Consider the following 17,699-nt stretch of genomic DNA (forward strand, 5'->3'; position numbering starts at 1 on the left):
CCTAATTTAGAAGATAATCTGCATGTGTTTAAAACCAGAGAATCCTTCTTGTCTTCAGTATATGAGGTTGCTTTTAAATTATTTTGCATTTCTTAATTTTGATTATGTAATGTCAATAAAACTAATAGAAACTATTTGGATTCACAAGCCAACCACGTAAATATCCATTATAAAATAAGATTTTTAAAAGCCTTTCAATGCTTTTATTGCAGTTACATCACTTGTATAAAATATATCTGTTTTTACACATTATTTTTACAATGCCTTGGAGGAGGAGACATTTCTAGGTTAACATCTGGTTAATAGCTTGTCTTATTTCAAATATTTGCAAATAACATGTTGCTTTCTGATTTTTACACTGAGAAATCAAAAAGACAACTAAAACTGCCACCAGTCTTCCAACTTGCAGTAAAATTTCTCAGTGCTCTAAACTGATGTACAGATGTTTTTAAGGCATTTTTGCTTTAATGCTGGAAGAACACAAGAAAATATTAGTTAGAAGAGGTTTTATGAGGAAATACTAAAACATACATGAAGGTGAAATAATTTTTTTTTAATGTCTTAAAAATCATTATCAGATAAAATAGCTATCTGATGAAAGACAGCAAATGCTCAGTGAATATATAAAAATCTTTGTTATATCTTCATAATAAGGTATGTAGAGATACGGAGATATAAAATGAAAATGTACTTACTGTGGGAGTAAGTAACCCTTTTGACTCTTTCACAGACATAACTTGCATTTTTCACAAACCAGGAATAGTATTCAACACAGTACCTGAAGATGTATTTACAGATAGGAGATGTAGTTAAAGATAAGAGGCTTGTTATCTTTCATGAGGAGAGGGACTTTGGACAAGGGCATGTAGTGATAAGGAGGAATGGCTTCAGGCTGAAAGAGGGCGGGTTTAGATTGAATATTAGGCAGAAATTCTTTACTGCAAGGGTGGTGAGGCCCTGGCACAGGTTGCCCAGAAAAACTGTGGATGCCCCAACCCTGGAAGTGTTCAACACCAGGTTGGATGGGGCTTGGAGAAACCTGGGATAGTGGGAGATGTCCCTGCCCATGGCAGCAGAGTTGGGACTAAATGGTCTTTAGATTCCTTCCAACTCAAACCAGTCTATGATTCTATGATAAGCACAGCATATCATGCTGCTGTTACTGAATATGGAAATAAAAAGCTAGATTCCAACATCAATGATGTCATTAGATATTTGGAAAAATGCAGCTGGGCTTTTTTCACTTAGCTGGAATACTGAAGCCAGATCAGGTACTGATCTGTGCACTGGGACACATTCGGGTCTCAGCTGGTGGCCACAGACCCTCAAAAATAATCGATGGTGATTGAAAATTGTCATTTGGGAAAAAATAGCCTGAAGGAGTATTTTAAGGAGACAGAGAAAGAAAAACTAGTGCCAGGTTTTACCTCATGGCTTCCTTTCTGGAGTATCTTCTCTGGCCGACACAGAGGCACAGCTGAAAGAACCTACAGAGCTCCATCACACAGGGGTTGATCTTCTGCACTATGAGAGTGACAGGAGGCGAGGTCACACGGGGCTCTCTGAGCACCGCCTGTGGGCACCCTGGGGAAAAACACACAACTCTGACTTGTCCCATAAAATCCTTTCTATACTTTATCTGGGCTATGAGCTCCAAAGCAATGTCTTCCCTCCACCAACATATAAGGGATATCTCTGCAAATGCCTTCCTGGGGCTTCGAAAAAGGGGAGGGGAGGGAAGGGAAGGGAAGGGAAGGGAAGGGAAGGGAAGGGAAGGGAAGGGAAGGGAAGGGAAGGGAAGGGAAGGGAAGGGAAGGGAAGGGAAGGGAAGGGAAGGGAAGGGAAGGGAAGGGAAGGGAAGGGAAGGGAAAAAGAAAAAGAAAAAGAAAAAGAAAAAGAAAAAGAAAAAGAAAAAGAAAAAGAAAAAGAGAAAAAGAGCAAAGAAAAAAAGAAAAAAAGAAAAAGATAAAAAGAGCAAAGAAAAAAAGAAAAAGAGCAAAGAAAGGGCAGCAGTGTGATTGCCAACTATTTTTTCCATTTGTGTAACTAGCAGCAGGCTTTGGCCATGTGTGGATAAAGTGCCTTACCTGCAGTAAGGCAGTTTACAATCCCCTTAGACAGCGTAATTGCATTTCCAGGTTCAAATGTCTCATATACTTTATGGCTCTGGGCAATGCTATGTTATGTGATAGCAGAGGTTATGAAGGTTAAATTTGGACTAATTAAGTTCTGTTGAAATAAGCTTGAGTCATCTAGTGCTGACAAGAAGTTTAATATAAAATGGCATTCTTGGGCAGGAGGAAAATCAAGGCTCTGCCAGCCTGAAGGAGATTGCTATGAAATTATTTCTCTCCCAGCAGCGCTTGCCCAAGGTGTATGTGAGGAGTAAGGGACAGACACTGGCAGCTCCAAAACTCACAGGCTGCTCTGAAAACCAGTTGTGTATCAAAGGCACTACACAAATATCAGGTGTAATTAGCCAGAGATGGGCAAGAGGGAGCCCCATTTCTCTTCACCTCAGCAATTTCACATAAATGTCATTATGCTTTGTCCACTTAATAGCATTTGACACACCTTGATATTTTCCGACATGGTGTCATTCGAAAATTAATGATTCCTTGCTTGAGTAAACACACTTCATGTTAATAATGAAACATCAAAGCAAGGGGCAATGAGGTTTTAATATAGGTTGTCTCTGAAAAGTAACATTAAAGTTGATGAGAAATAATAAAGTTGATGAATAATTAAAACTTGCTGAAGGCCACCCTCCTACAAATTTCAGTCTCTGCCGAAGTGGGTACTGCTATCCTGCCAGCCAGGTGTTAAATGCTTTACTCAAGGTATGTGTTTTGCCAGCAGAAATTCAGTTTTATCTAGCTTCAAATTGAATGATGGCAATTTCAATTTGGAGTCATCAATGTGGGAAAGAGAAGTCAAACAAAAAAATCTGAAAGCTAAAGAAATTGATTTGGGTTTCATTTCTGACAATCACTTAAATTTAAATTAAAATTTTATTTGCATAATACCATATTTGTTTAATGATGAAATTATTTTTCAATTAATTTTCTATTTATTTTTTTTGATTGCATAGTATATTCACTCCTTATCATTGAAATTTAAATTTTCACCCATTCATAGTAATGTTTTATACCTCTTCTGTGATAAATTTCTACTGTGAAATGTATTTTTTGCATTCAGCGCATAAGTTCATACAGATAATTAAAAATAGGAATTTATTTCACTACTTTCTTTTCTAAGAATGCTCTTTCCTAAGAAATTGACTTGGTCAAGAGACCAGAAAAGGCAGGAACCACAGCTCCTGTGCAGAGCTTTTCTGCTCTCTGTTTTAAATTGCCATATTATTGTCAGAGGCAGTGAAGTGACGAACTCTTGCAGTAAACAGACAGTTCTTTTATTAACTCAATATCACATCCCTGTGACACTGAGATTAAATTTTTTTGCCAGTGAAAAGCAATGTTACAGTTACTGTGAATGATTCAGACTTGAAATATCCCTCCCTGCATGCTCTAACATGCATATTTACATGTTTTATTAGTTGTCACCCACTTCTGTGATTTAAGGAAGGAATTATTGGAATAATGAGCCAGCCCTCAGAACAATGTGGATGCCCTTCCTCACTTTGTGATCCCACTGTTGGATTTATTTCCCCAAATGCTTGGTTCTTAGAATCAGGCAGGCAGCCTGTGCCACCATGGTTTCTCACAGAGAGGCATTTGGTGACTCCAGTTCACCCATCTCATTGAAATCCATGTTTCCCAGCCTTTTCAAAACAGGCTGTCCCCAGTCCTAGGTTCTCCAGGGTCTATACTGTTGCACACCAGAGGACTCTGGTATTTAGAGCTCTTTAAACAGAAGTAAGATGAGAGAAAAACAAATTTGATTTCAGAATTAAATAGCATTATAAGAGTTAAAAAGATTACCATGAAAACCAAAGTTATTTGACTTCCTCTCTCCGTGGTTTGAAAAGACTTTTGCAACAAGAACTGCTCCTTGGCTCAACACCAGTGAGCCTTTTCCTTGGAAATGTGTCTCAGTTGACAATTTTTTTTACTGCAGTGTTCTCAAGCCTCCCAAGCAATAGCTTCCTCCCCCTCTTCCCTGACACAGGTTTTCTGCAGGAGTTGTATTTGTATGATCACTTGATGTTGTCAAACTTTGGTTTTCATGGTCATGTCTTTAGCTCTGATAGTGCTATTTGATTCTGAAAATAGATGCCCCACTGAGTAATACACTCTCAAATGCTTTCTTTTCTAATAGCATGAGTAAAAAATAAAAAAGAAAAAAAAAGACAAGAAGCCCAACATATGCTGATAGTCAGATCAACCAGAATGGAACTGGAAACTATGAAAACCTGATCTAAATTAGCAAAAGCTACAAGTAACAACATAGGGTCCTGGTCTTGGATTGCTGCAATAGGCAACAAAATGAAAACCAATGGAAAAAGCAAATGACACCAAAGCTGTGGGATGCTGCTGCTCCCCTACTGTGCATTTATTCCCAGTGACAGAAAAATTGAAGATTTGTGAAAGAACCTTTCTCTCTGAATCACATGTGTTTACCCCCAAAAAACACCTTTACAGATAAGTAAAAGAGAAGTCAGTCATCAAAATATCATCAGAAATTATGAAATTAGCAGGGAATCCAGACAAAAACTTGGATTTTTTGGCTCCAAGTAATCCCAAAACAAAAACCCAGGGATTACTTTTGGAGCCAGGGACCTGGCAGCATCACCAATGCTCTGGGTCAGCTCCACCAGTAGAGAAGGACCACAAGGCTGCAGTTTCCTGTTGTGCACAAACCTGCTGGTGATGCTGTTTTCACCTTATGTCTCCTGTTTCAGCAGGCTAACTATCAGCAGCGGTCTTCTCTTCATCAGATTTAGTAGGAATTCACATCAAAGACCCACAATTTCTTTTGACAATACCACTGGTAAAGTTTATTTTTCCACATTTCCTACTAACTCATCATAAACCATGTAATCAGCTTCTCTATTTGCTTTCTTCACCTATGATCCTTCAGAATTTGCAGGAGTTATTTGCTCATTCATACTATCAAATTTCCTAGTTTTATTTCCTAGATGTTAAAACAGACCTTTAAAAATATTATTTGCCTAGCATTTTAGTTCCTTAGACTCCTCTGGTTTTATCTATAATATCAAGCCCAAAGGATATTGAAGACCCCTGCAGTTTAGTCTGATATTTTATCTTTGCTCTAGCCCAGCATCTAAGCTTCTCTTAGGTAGTCACCACACAGACACAAGAGCAGTTGAGAAGTGAACTTTCATGAAAATCTAGTTGATGATGATCTTTTTTACCTGAGAAAGTAGTTTGCAGTATTGTAAATTCAGAAAAATTCTGGAAGTTTCATGTGGCATGAGTTGGTTTCATCATTTTATTTATACCAATGAGGAGATTTAAAGCATGATATTTTCTTTTGGAATTATTTTTACAAATGAATTCTCCAATAACTAATCAGTGCAAAAATTGACACACAGAGTACCTATGTTAATTCTATCACCACAGTATGATCTATGTTTTGAATGTGCAATTGTGTACAATTCACAAACAAATAGGAAGCAGTCCCTTGGACATTTTGGGTGGTTTACATACAGAAACTATCATAAGCAAATTAACCATGTATGTTTTGTCTGCATGTGAACGTTTCTATCTTGCATTACTTTCAAGCATACTGCTATTTTTTCTGCATGAGGTGCATTTACTTACTGGTAGCTGAGTAAAGTTTCAGTGTCACACCTGGTCTGTAGGAAGGTGGAATAGACAGTACTGAGGAAGGCAAATCTAAGAGGAGGGAAAAGAATAGAACTTGCTTTGACACCTTAAAACAAAAAGGAAGATTGATTGAAGGAGCAACAGAAAAGAATAAAAAATTAATCCTGAACTCACAGTTCATTAATAAACACTTACATAGATATTGATGTATAAATATGTTCTATCAGTCTATATATTCTATGTATTATTTCTAGTTCATAAATGTGCCAACTGACACACTTTGTTGTTATCCCAGATCAGACTTACCTGGCTCTGTTTGTATGAGTTTGCTGGCTTCTTGTGGAGACATTGTCTGCATCCAAAGCATGGACATGTCACCTATGAGAACAGAGAGACACACGCTTCCTGTCATTCATATGTATTATTTATCTGTCTACTGAGAAGAATTGCTATCTATGAGACAGAGTCCTTCACACAGTTCTGCCAGTGCTATATAAAAATGCCAGCATGAAATACGAAGGACAAAAGCTGTACTTGACTAGATCTTGAAAAGCCTGTGGACTAGGGAAGGGCAGGATTTCAAGAAGGCATGTTTAAGGGACACCAGGAGAAGCATCTCTATATGCTTTCTCACAGGTCTGCTCACTAAACTCGATGCAAAATGAGAGGGAAAGCCCAAGTGGCAGAAGTGTTTGTGGGATGCAAGACCGAGTTTTTCCCTAAAGATCAGAAACTACAGGATGGAGTCTATAGCTGATTTTAACATTTCTGCAATAAGGTAATCAACCAGACTGGGTCTCCCTGAAGGGCCCTCCAACCTCCACCTCAGAGACACTTGGCCAAACCCCACAGTAGCAGGCGAGGGCAGGTTCCAGTGCTCCTGGCTGTACTCACTGGGGCTGGGCTGCGGGGCCGGCGATGGGGCTGAGCTCCCCCCAGGGCTCAGAGGGGGCCCGGCCGTGCCCTGGGGCCTGAGAGCATCCACGTGGGGTGATGGAAACCACGATCCTTTGGCTCCAACTGTCTTTGGCCCCAGTGGGAACTTCGTGGTGGGGATTTCCCCATCTTTCTGGGTGAGAGGGATCCTGGTGGCTGGAGAAGAAAGAGAGACAGAGAGAGGGCATCAGTGCCCTGGGGGTGCTGGTCCCTCCACAGCAGCAGCGAGTGCAACACACTGGGGAAAATAACATCTAAAATACACCCAGAAAATCCCATCTACTCCTCCAGTGCTTCTCTGGCATTTGAGTGGCCACTTCTCCATTTCATTTTAAATACAAAAACACAGGGAGGGCTAATAATGTCTGAAATTTTAACTGAGAACATTTTAATATGTGAATTTTCATAAACAAAAAGAAGAAACTGAAATGTTCCTGCAGGGTTTTGTTTTTTTCTTCACATAATTTATGTTTAATTTCCTAAACTGCTTCACTACAAAGGAAAGAGAGGAAGCTCTTGTCTCTTTGAAGGTGAGCAGGCAGGTACTGGAGGGCAGATACTGCAGTGTGAGAACTGACACTCATGGTTAGGAGAGATAACAAAGGTTGGCATGTGGTTAAGGGAATTAAAAAGTTTATAAAAGACAGCAGAGTGACTACAGGAAATGCAGGCATTTTGTAGGAGAGAGATGCAGCTGCAATGACAAGGAGGTATGAAATCAAGGTCGGAATTTCATTTGATTTCTATTACAAGTGAACAGATACAAAGCTTTGCTTTTTGGCTTCCAAAATGGGGCAGAGAAGCACTTTTCTATCTTGTAGCCCATGGCAAAGTTAAATGTCCTCAAGTTTATGAAATGCTCAAGTACAACTGAATGTCATGTAAGGAAACAGAGAAGAATATAGAAAATAAAATGACCATAGAAAATAAGAGGAAATAGTTTAAATAATCTTATTTTTGGTTTGAAACCAACAACCAGTTTTCCTCTTCTTCTCTGCTTCTTTAGAAATCTTATTTTTCTGGTAAAATGGCTTTTTGCAATAGTTTTCCATCCTCCAGCTCTTCAATGCATTAGTGACATCATCTTTTGCTGTTTCAAATAAACTTTTATGCTGCCCTTTATTTGTAGTTCACAGTTAACTGTGAAGGCAGCATACATGATCACTTGTCAAGACATTAATCAAGGGAACACAAATTTAGGTCTGACAATATGTGCTCACATTTAAATGTCCACACGTGTTCTGCTGATGAATCCAGCGTCTTGTTTGGGTCTTCCTGCAATTTCACGAAACTTGAGAATACCAAATCTAAGTCTTTGAGGTATGAGAAGACAAGGTTAGAGCACTCACTATCCACCATATATTGTGTGAGAAAAAGGGAAGAAATCATGTACTGCTACCATAGAAACAGCTATTGTCTTTTTTAATTAAAGGGGGTTTTGGACAAGGGTCTTTTTTTTTTTTTTTAAAGGAAACATGCCACAGCTTTCAGCACACACAACTTGTCACTGATTTCAGTCTGCCTACTTTAATCTATCATTGTAAATGAGAAATAGTGATGGGCAGCAGTGAAAGGTGAGCATCTGAAGTGCAGCTCAATCTGGCAAAGCAGTTTTGGGAGGAGGAACCATTCAGGACAATGACTGAATGTATTCACCTCCTCTCTGAAGAAAATTCATGTAGAGGTAGGAGGTCATTTGTGCTGAGAGCTGTGGCAGGCACCCAGTTAGATTAAGAGTGCTAGAGGCCCTCCCCAGCCCAGTGCTGAATTCTGGAAAACTTTCATCCCAGCAGGTTTTGTTTGTTCATCCACTAGAAGACTTTGCAACAAATAATTTGAAAGATTGTAAATGTATTTATATTTACAATATAATTATTGTATTAAACCTTTACATGATATAAAATACTATTCTATTTTAAATATTATGAAATACGTAATACTATGCAAATGTATAAGCAATAATAAAAAACAAAATTATATTTAAAGTAATAGTAATGAGGATGGAATACTCATTGCAAGAGTTACCTGGATGTGATTTTCACTGCTGTTGTTGTTTCCTTTTATTCCCCAGGATGTACTTACCCAGGTCAGATGATGTGTTACTGGAAAATGTGTAATTAATAACAGGAGACTTTTCTAGTATTTCCAAAAAATCAGACAGATTTTTCCCTGCAAATAGAAATGCTTACAAATATCAAGAAAGGCTTGTTCCTAGTATAAATTATCACTGAGGAAAACCAGGGCAATATTTTTGGGTGTAATCATTTCAACTTTTACCTGTCTGCCCTGCCATCACACAGATGTAGATACAATCAGAGTCATTGCTCTGATGCACTGAAAGGCAAACAAACATGAAAGAGATCATTGTTACCAGTTTTCCTTCTATGGCATTATCCTAAACAGTTAAAAATACAAACAAAAAATGGTATGTGTCTATGGCAGCTGAGCAAATATTTGCCTTCTAATTTTCAACAAAAACTTCAAACCACCATCAAATCCAAATGTTAATATTGTCAGTGGAAAAGTTTCTATCTAATTAAAATTCTAAATTACAATTATTTTTATATGGAAAAAAATCTTCAGATAGCATAGTCCATAATTATTCTTTGGGAACCACAATTGCCCAAAATATCAGTATTTAATAATAATTCTCAAATCCACCATTTTTTAGTAATCATTAATAAAACATTCAAACAACATAAATGCTCATAGAAGCATGTGCATCTCTTTATTACACACATACACATTTATACATATCTTGTTCCATGGGTTGCAAGAAAAATGCTGTTGAGTAAGAGCAATATGCTTTTATCCACATTTTTATGCTTCTTTTCACTCCAGGAGTAAATGAAACAAATAAGAAAATGATAAATGTTGAAAGGATATGCAAACCTGAGAGAATAGAAGTGGATTTGAAAATTTCTGTGAGATAACTGGTGGTGTTTCCAATGATATCAACAAGTAAAGCTGTAAAATCTAGACAACAAATAGAGAAAGTTTGTTATTGAAAACACATATCCTACCATCAAAAATTCACTTTTATATGTGATGATATTTTGGATATATACTCATACATGACAAAGTTTAAAATAATTTAAAGAGATTTTGATGGAGTGGACTGAAGAAACCACAAGAATAGTCTGCAGAAGTATATTTCAAAGATGATATCCAAAACTACATCAGTTTTTCTAAAAGTAAACTTAAATGGAATTTATCTGTTCAAGAGAACATTTTAAAGTAATGCTCTCCTTATTCTGCTTAAATGTAGAAGGAGATCTAAAGCCTGCAGGCTTTGCCTGCTGTAATTGCCTGTTTGTCATGTAGGGCCTTCCAGGAGGCATCAGATCTTTTCCTTTGGGTCTGCTTCAGATGTATTGATGATGTTGTCAGCCCAAAAAGTGGCTGGTAGTGTTGTGGTGGTGCTTCCTAGCAGTGACAGGTTAGTATTCTCACTTAGGGAGTGATGGACCTGAGCCCTCAGTTTTTACTGCTTTGGAGAATACTCCAATCACCAAGACATTCTGGAATTGCAGCAGAAAGATTAAAGTTTCTCTTCTATTCTCCAAGACAGACTGGGTCATTATCCATAAAGGCCTGTGAGATGTGTGGGTCCAGAGAAAGCCATGAAAGCCACTGTGGCTCCTATGGGGTCACCACGTGCAGCATAGAGGGTTTGGAGTCTGGTCTGCAGCTGCTGAACTACTCTTGATGCCTTACATTAACCAGTCATAGCCAGGCACTCAGATGCATCCTGAAATGTTAGATACTGTGAGATCAGGGGTGTGGATGAGGATTTCAGGCGAAGGGTTTGCCTGACAGTATTTTGTGCTCCATTAAACAGATCCATGTTAGTCCTTGCTTTCCCTTTCTCTTGGGCTCACTGAAGTTGCTGGAGTCCATTGTTGCAGAGAAGCCCCTGTTCCTCTCCTGTGGGTTATCTTAGGACAGCAAAAGTGGCCAGGGTGATGTATCATACATTGTTGGTCGTCTCTCCTGTGCTGCAATTTGTATTCCAAGGAGGAAAGAGAGGCCTTTTGTCAGTCCAGTCACTTGACTGATGGCTCCATCCCAGACTGGCTGGCTGGGTGCAGCCACCTGAGACTGAGGTCACGGAGTCAGAACAGCCACTCATTGTGAGTTATGGCTGTTGACCTCATTGTGGTGGTGGCAATCATAGGGATGAATTCTGCAGAATTCAGGCTACAGCCTTAATCTCCAAAGGAAATAATTCAGCTTAAGCACATGCAATTGCCAACCTCTTTTGTGTACCCACCTGTCAAGCCATTTGTCACATTGTTCAAACAGTAGCAGTAGTGCATAGGGAACTTGCCAGGGTCAATATTTTTTGCATTAGAGACTGGAGGGAGAGACAGAGAAAAAAATCAGTGTCTTGTTGCACAGGCTGTGGGAGAGAAACTGCTCCTGAGCCAACACTCACTGTTATAAATGGTGACTGACACTTTGTGGAAGGCGAACGAGCTGTAAGAGGTGACACTCAGCAAAGAGAAGAGTTTTTTGGTACCTGCAGAAACACATGTCCATGTTATTAGTGCTTGGAACAAATTGTGACAACAGTGTTTTACTCTGCTCATTTAGTGTCTAAAGGATTCCTGAGGTGCAGTATGATACAGCTGCCTGACACCCAGTCCGTTCCCATTTTCACTGGAGGAAGGATCATTTGTACTGCTTCTTCCTTTTTATTTTGTTTTTCTTTTAATTGAAACATGCACTGGATTATAAAGTGCTTTCTAACGGCGACCCACAAGTAATTACATTGTGTCTCTGTATAAACCCTCACTAATTTCTAAGTTCTTTGGGGCAGACAGCCATCTGCATTATAAATGCGTGAAGGTAAAATGCTCCTAGAAGCCACTCTGGAGCCAGACAGCCCATGGTTACAGCTTCTCCTGCTAACACTGTTAGTGTCTTTTCTCCTGCACTGCTGGGCTGGCAGCTGTGACCTGCCCAGCCATGTCCCATTACCTCTGAGAGCAGTGCTCAGCATCCCATTCACCAGCTCTGTCAGGTTAATAGCAGACAGGTCCAGGGACTTTGCAGGCAGCTCTGAAAGAAAAGGCATGTGTGAGGGCACAAGGAAACAGCTGTTCAACCCCTGCTTAAAAGTGCTAGAAATCTGCCAGAATGGGAAAACCAAAATGAGCAGATTATGTACTGGGACACACCAAAAAAGCGCTGATGAGAAAATAAAATTCCAGGACCGTGGAGATGAATCTAGAAAATAGCAAGATATGGCAACAGGGGAATGGTGGGCCTAAATTCAGGTCTGCCAGCTATGCCCTTGACCCTGCCCTTGAGCAGCTGCAGGACCCAGCCAGCCCTGGCATGCTGGTGCTCTCTCCTGCTGGGCAATGGGTGTTTGCTGCCAACAGAGCAGCAGATCTCTCATGCAGGTCACAAAAGGCAGAGAAAGTGCCTAGGAAATGTTCCCTCTTCCCCAAATCTACATGAAAATGCAGATTTTTGTTTTTTGGCTGAATTGATGGATATACTACTTGCTACAACAGAAAAATTTTTCTGTAGCCAAATCAGACTTTTTATCTTAACATGTTTTATTTCTGTTGACGTTGCTTATTTGTTTTCCCCAAGTCAGAATTTTCAAAGATTTTTTTTTGCTTCCCTCCCACAAAGTCATGCCAAAGCAGATCAGTACAGTGTCTGTGTGAGGGAGGAAGGTGTGTGTGAGCATGACAGAGAGAGGAAGAACAGAGCAGGATAGAAAAAGAAGCACAGAACGCTGAGACGAGAACAAAATCGAGTTTGGGGAGAAATTCAATTTTCCAATTACATCAGTATTATTTATAACCAATTTGAACCAAGCTGCACCCCAGGTAAAAGCAGCGCTTATCCACAACAGAGAGGAGAGGAAAGGAAAAACAAAAGGGAATGGAGAGAAAAGGAAAAGAGAAGATTAGATTTTGGAAAGGACAGCTGTTAACCTGGCCAGGGACCGGGTTGGGTAGGGTGGCCTTACAGCAGGGGTGGGATGGGGCTCACAGACTCTGCAGGAGCAGGGCCCATCTGCTGCCACCTCCATGCCCCACACAGCACCTCCCACTCCCATTAACACCCGACACTGGGGCTCCTGGTGTGCTGCCTGTTACCTGCAGTAGCCAGCACTGCCACCTGCTTCTCTTTCTTATTTTCTTTTTTTATGCACGAAGCTGAAAAGTGAAGAGACAGAGAAACAGTTTTCCCTGTTGAGCTTGCCCCTCAATAATCAAAAGAAAAATATAATAGTAAATATTTGTAGAGATCTTCACTAGGTTTGCACACAGCATTTGCTGCAAGGTACAGAGTAAAATAAGGCAAAATCCAAACAAATCTTCCCTTCTCTGTGCATGTTTGTTATTAAGAGCAGTGATGCAGTTGAGAACTGTCCTCAAGAGCTGTGTTGCAGGGCTGGAGCTGGGCTCAGGAGATTGGACTGGTTTTCTGGGATTCACTCAGTGACCAGCTGAGTGCAGAGCAGTGATTTAGAGATTGCGGAATAAGTTGAAGATATGTGTTTGGGATTTAGGTTTCCTATTCCACCAGAGGAGAGCTGAGTGCCTCCAAAGAGTAATCCTAAAGGCTCTCCAAATGAGTCAGTGCTAGAAAATGTTAATCTCTTATGTTCCTATGAAGCTTCAACTTCTCAGCCCATCCAAGCTCCCCTTTGTATATGTTTATAAAGGAGAAATACCCAGTAGAAAATGTATAATCCAGGGCTTATAAATTGTGATGCAGTGTTAATCAGCTGTATAAACAACCCTCAATTAGTCAGAGCTAAATTTGGACTGATAATCTAGGTGGTAGGAGCTCTTCTAACCCTTCTCTCTCTTTCCTTGTAAACCTTTCTGATTTCAGATTTTTGGCATGGGATGCAGGAATAGACATCACCTGGTCTGCCCTGCTGAATGGCATCAGACCTGTAGCTCCAGCCCATCAATCTTGCCTACACAGGGTGAAAGAACCAAGCCTGCCACAGATGTGGGAATGGGGCTATGGGAGCAATTGGGAAAGAGGCACCTGGGTTATTCCCTGGGGAGCACCACATCATTGTCCTTACCTGTGCTGAAAACTAGAAAGAGACATAGAAATCCCAGGCTCATCTTTGCTGCCACATGCCAGCAGAACCCCTGCATTATGGATGCTGACTTCCAACAGGTTTGGCTGGTCCAGGACAGAGAAATTCTCTTTTCGTGGTGGTCAAGTTTGTAGCATTGAGCGATTTTGTCCAGCCCTTGTCCCAGAATGATTTGACCACAGGAGAAATATCAGATCTCTGTGATGCAGAGAAAGATTGAAGATGGAAACAGAAGAAACAGAAATCCCACAATCAGTATTTCCTCTTGCCTGTGGGTGCCATGAGTTTAGCACGTAACTCTTGATTTCTGAGTCCTACCTAAGTGGCTTTGCTGGGGACTTGGTAAGGTTGTCAGCACAACCCTCTTCTCTGGCAGGACGACCGGTGCCTAAAAGGCACCTGACACATCAAGTGCCTAAAGCCTTTCTGTTAAAACAAGATAAAATTTGCTTATGTTTAATTTCTAACCAGAAATGTCAACTGAGGTTCTTTTCCACAGGAATGCTGCTTGTCTGATCATTCCTGGTCTTGGATTTCTATAGTTACTATCACCATGTTGTGTCCTGTGCTGCCTTGCCTACCTGCTTGGGAAGGAGTAGCAGTGGTCTGCCTTTCAGACCATGAGCTGCTTTCCAGGTTTCAAAGATTTAATTAGAGGTGGTTAGGGAGGAAAAAAAAAAGTTTCTTTTCATGTTTCCCCTGTTTTTGTGATATCAGAACATGCCAAATAACTCAGCAGTTGTCAGAAAATTAGAAACAATATGAAAATCAGAAAAAAAAAGAATTCCAAAAATTTTTAATATCCTCTTGGAGTAGCTAATCTTTCAAGTATGCAGCAAATCATTATCTTGAAGATAATACTATTTGATTAGGAAATTATTATGATCATAATTCAACTATTTTTCATATTAAAGTCTCTAGAGAATTAACACATTCAGAAGACAGTTTATTTGTATTTAGTGACTCTAAAGAGATTCTTCTTTGAGATGAAACACTAAGTATTTCTGTGTTTGAAATGTCTGTGTTAGCTGGTCGGATGAGTAAAAAATATGTAAGTGCCAGCTCTGCTAATTCAAACAAAGGTCTGGGATCTTCCAAGAAGTTCATCCTACCTATTCAGTCCATCTGCCCAATTCTTTTTACTCAGCCCTAAGCCTGGACTCATCCACTGTTTCTGCACAGCATGTGCAGAAGAACAGAACTGAGGCAGAAAGTGTTGGACAAATCTCATCCCCAGACTTCATATTCCATCACCTTTCTATGGAGCAATTATGCATGGACATACTCCAGTATGCCATGGACAAGTCTAGAACCAAAAATCCTAAACCTGGCTTTTCTTGCAACAATATTGGGATCTGGCAAACTGCTAGGTTACAGACCGTGAAAGTATTGCTGTCATGAAAACCACAGGGCGTGACTCCCCGGCAAGGCTATCCCCACTTCCACTCTGGTGTTATGAAGCTTGCTGGGATTTGTAACAGCTTTTTTTCATGAATCTGTGGACTCTGTAATTAGGGAAGACCAGTGTGTTAGCTCAAGCCTGCTCACAGGCTGATGTGATGGAAGTAGTGGAGGTGTATTCTGCATGGAGATAGGTACAGAACCGATCCACATCTCTGGATTCTGCTCATTTTTCTGTCGTCTCTGCTTTGGTTCAATGAAATAGAGAGGAGTTAGTGAGAGATGTTCCTCAGTGGAGCTGAGTATGAGTAACTGGCTGTATGAGTATGAGTATGAAGCTGTTGGGGAGAGCAGGCTTTGGGAGGTGAAGAGTTAGGTGATCGTTTAAAGTAAGGTTTGTAACTACATGTGTTTTGGAGCAGGTGGTCTGTGGTGGCTGGTGCATCTAGACAGTCAAGTGTGCTATTAAAGGGGAACTATTGGGTTGTGTTTTCGTTTGAGGTGAGAAGTGGGGTGATTTGCTGATTTTTTAACAGAACATTATGAATTTTGATTGTACTATGAGAAGTGAGTGTTGTGTTAGCTCTGCAAAATCTGCATTAGGATGAGTTGTGCTTTGTGATGATGGTTAAGTGTTTACAGGCCACAGAACCTCTGAGCACGCTCCCCATGACCTGTTCCATGCACACAGGAGTGACCAGGCTGCACAGCCAGTGCTGTCCCTGTGCACACTGATACAAGGGACATCAGCAGGCAACATGGAAAACAGAAGTGCTGCCACTGAGCTGTCCCTGAGGTGCAAGGCTGGTCAGCTGGAGGGTCTCTGCAGCCCTGACTGGTGAAAGACCCTGCACCTCTGCACTTCACAAGAATTTTGGCTGCATGGCAGGTGAAAGACCCAGACCTAGGAGGTGGGAGAAGAGGGCATCCCCTGCCCCATTTTCAGTCTGTCCATACAGATGGATGGCCAGTTTCCAGGACTTCATTTTCCAGGACCTGCTTTGAGGAAGGTGGGCTCTCCTGGGTCACCAGTGAATCACACTAACACTGAAACACTTGGTAAGAGCATTTCAGAGGCTGATGTGAAAGAACAACTGTTTTACAAAGGTTCATAAGTAAAAGGCTACATAGTAGGTGATTTCCTATCAGAGATTTAATTTAGTACTGATTTATTTAAACTGGCCTAGAGTTGTTCATGGCAGCAGGACAGGGAAAAATCGTTTGACAGAGAACTTGGTGTAGCAAGTAAGAGCAGGGTCTAGAGAGAGCACATTCCTAAAAGACAGAGAAGAAGCAAGAGGACTGACACATGAAGGGACTGTCCATTCTAGGAGAGAGCGAAAAGCTGTAAAAGTACAAACAAAATAGAGCAAGATACAAAGTTGTGCTTGGAAGCATTCCCTGCACACTGGGTGATGCTTTCTCTCTCACCTGAATTGTCACTTCCCTGCTGTCCTCCCTGCTGAGCTGCTCCTCTGTGCTAATCAACACAATTTTCTCCACACACAGTGCTGATTTCCAGCAAGAATTCAGAGAAGGCATTAACCTGGCCTCATCACACTACAGACTCAACTAAGCAAAATCTAACAATAGGGACAACAGGTAAACAAAACCTGGAAGGATGGATCACAATAAGACAAATCCTGTTCTAGCAAAAAAAAAAGAATATTGTTGGTATAAAAAGATGGAGAATCTTCCATTGGTGGGAGTGCATGTTTTTCCTGAATGCCAGATTTAGCACTGGTGTGTTCCCTGACCAGCACAAGATGCTTAAAAAGAAATTACAGATAAATCTTAGTACTAGGGATATCAGTCCACAATGGACTACCCTTGTTCCTCATTTGGCAGAGGCTTTGATTTAAATTTGAAGCATTAGCTTTTAGCTGCTTCCCAAAATCTTTTTCTGGCATTAACTCTCTGAAATTTGTGCTATCCAAATAAATTTCAAAACCATGTGTGACAAATATTGCTAGAACTGCTGCCTGAAATACCTTATCTCTCAGCAATGTGAATATTGGTAATATTAACTCTTGCAATACACGTCACATTTGCGTTACTCTGGTTATCTGAAATCCAATTTTTATTTATCAGGGACAAGTCTTTATTACTTTGTAACTGTATCTCTCTTGAAGTGACACCACTGCGATGACTGAAATACATGTCCAGATTGCAAATATGAAACCCACATTGTCCTCCAGATCAAAATCATCGTTTCCATTTCAGACTGAGCTGAGATTCACAGGCACTGAAGGCGCCGGTGCTCACAGCCCTGAGCAGGCAGAAAAATCCCATAAACTGACTCAGAGAAGGTTTTCCTTCTGATAAAGGCAGAAGCTCAAGCCTTTGGTTATAAATTCTCCTTCGACTTTACTGGATGTTATAATCCTCCTCTGCTATTTTAAGCTGAATGATATTAGTAGAATCCATTTTATTTAGAACTTTTGATCCAGAGTTCCCTGAATTGCTAAATTGGAGCTTTTAATCCAGTTCAGATTACCTTTATACATGCATGAAGACCTGGTATT

At 40.4% G+C, this 17,699-nt stretch overlaps 1 protein-coding gene across 1 annotated transcript; it reads right to left on the reverse strand.

Moving 5' to 3' along the window:
• Nucleotides 1–426: 426 nt before the first annotated feature.
• Nucleotides 427–16,716, reverse strand: HHLA1 (HHLA1 neighbor of OC90). The gene is made up of 17 exons (XM_069005075.1): nucleotides 16,606–16,716; nucleotides 14,886–14,947; nucleotides 13,756–13,859; nucleotides 12,809–12,868; nucleotides 11,670–11,750; nucleotides 11,125–11,208; nucleotides 10,960–11,043; nucleotides 9,579–9,662; nucleotides 8,964–9,020; nucleotides 8,769–8,855; nucleotides 7,907–7,999; nucleotides 6,645–6,842; nucleotides 6,057–6,128; nucleotides 5,745–5,819; nucleotides 1,428–1,584; nucleotides 696–778; nucleotides 427–470 (listed from the first exon to the last, which is right to left on the reverse strand). Exons 1-17 carry the CDS (start codon nucleotides 16,714–16,716, stop codon nucleotides 427–429), a joined length of 1,536 nt encoding a protein of 511 aa, XP_068861176.1.
• Nucleotides 16,717–17,699: the final 983 nt, after the last annotated feature.

The sequence above is a fragment of the Aphelocoma coerulescens genome, chromosome 2, assembly GCF_041296385.1.
Source record: "Aphelocoma coerulescens isolate FSJ_1873_10779 chromosome 2, UR_Acoe_1.0, whole genome shotgun sequence".
Lineage (NCBI taxonomy): Eukaryota > Metazoa > Chordata > Aves > Passeriformes > Corvidae > Aphelocoma > Aphelocoma coerulescens.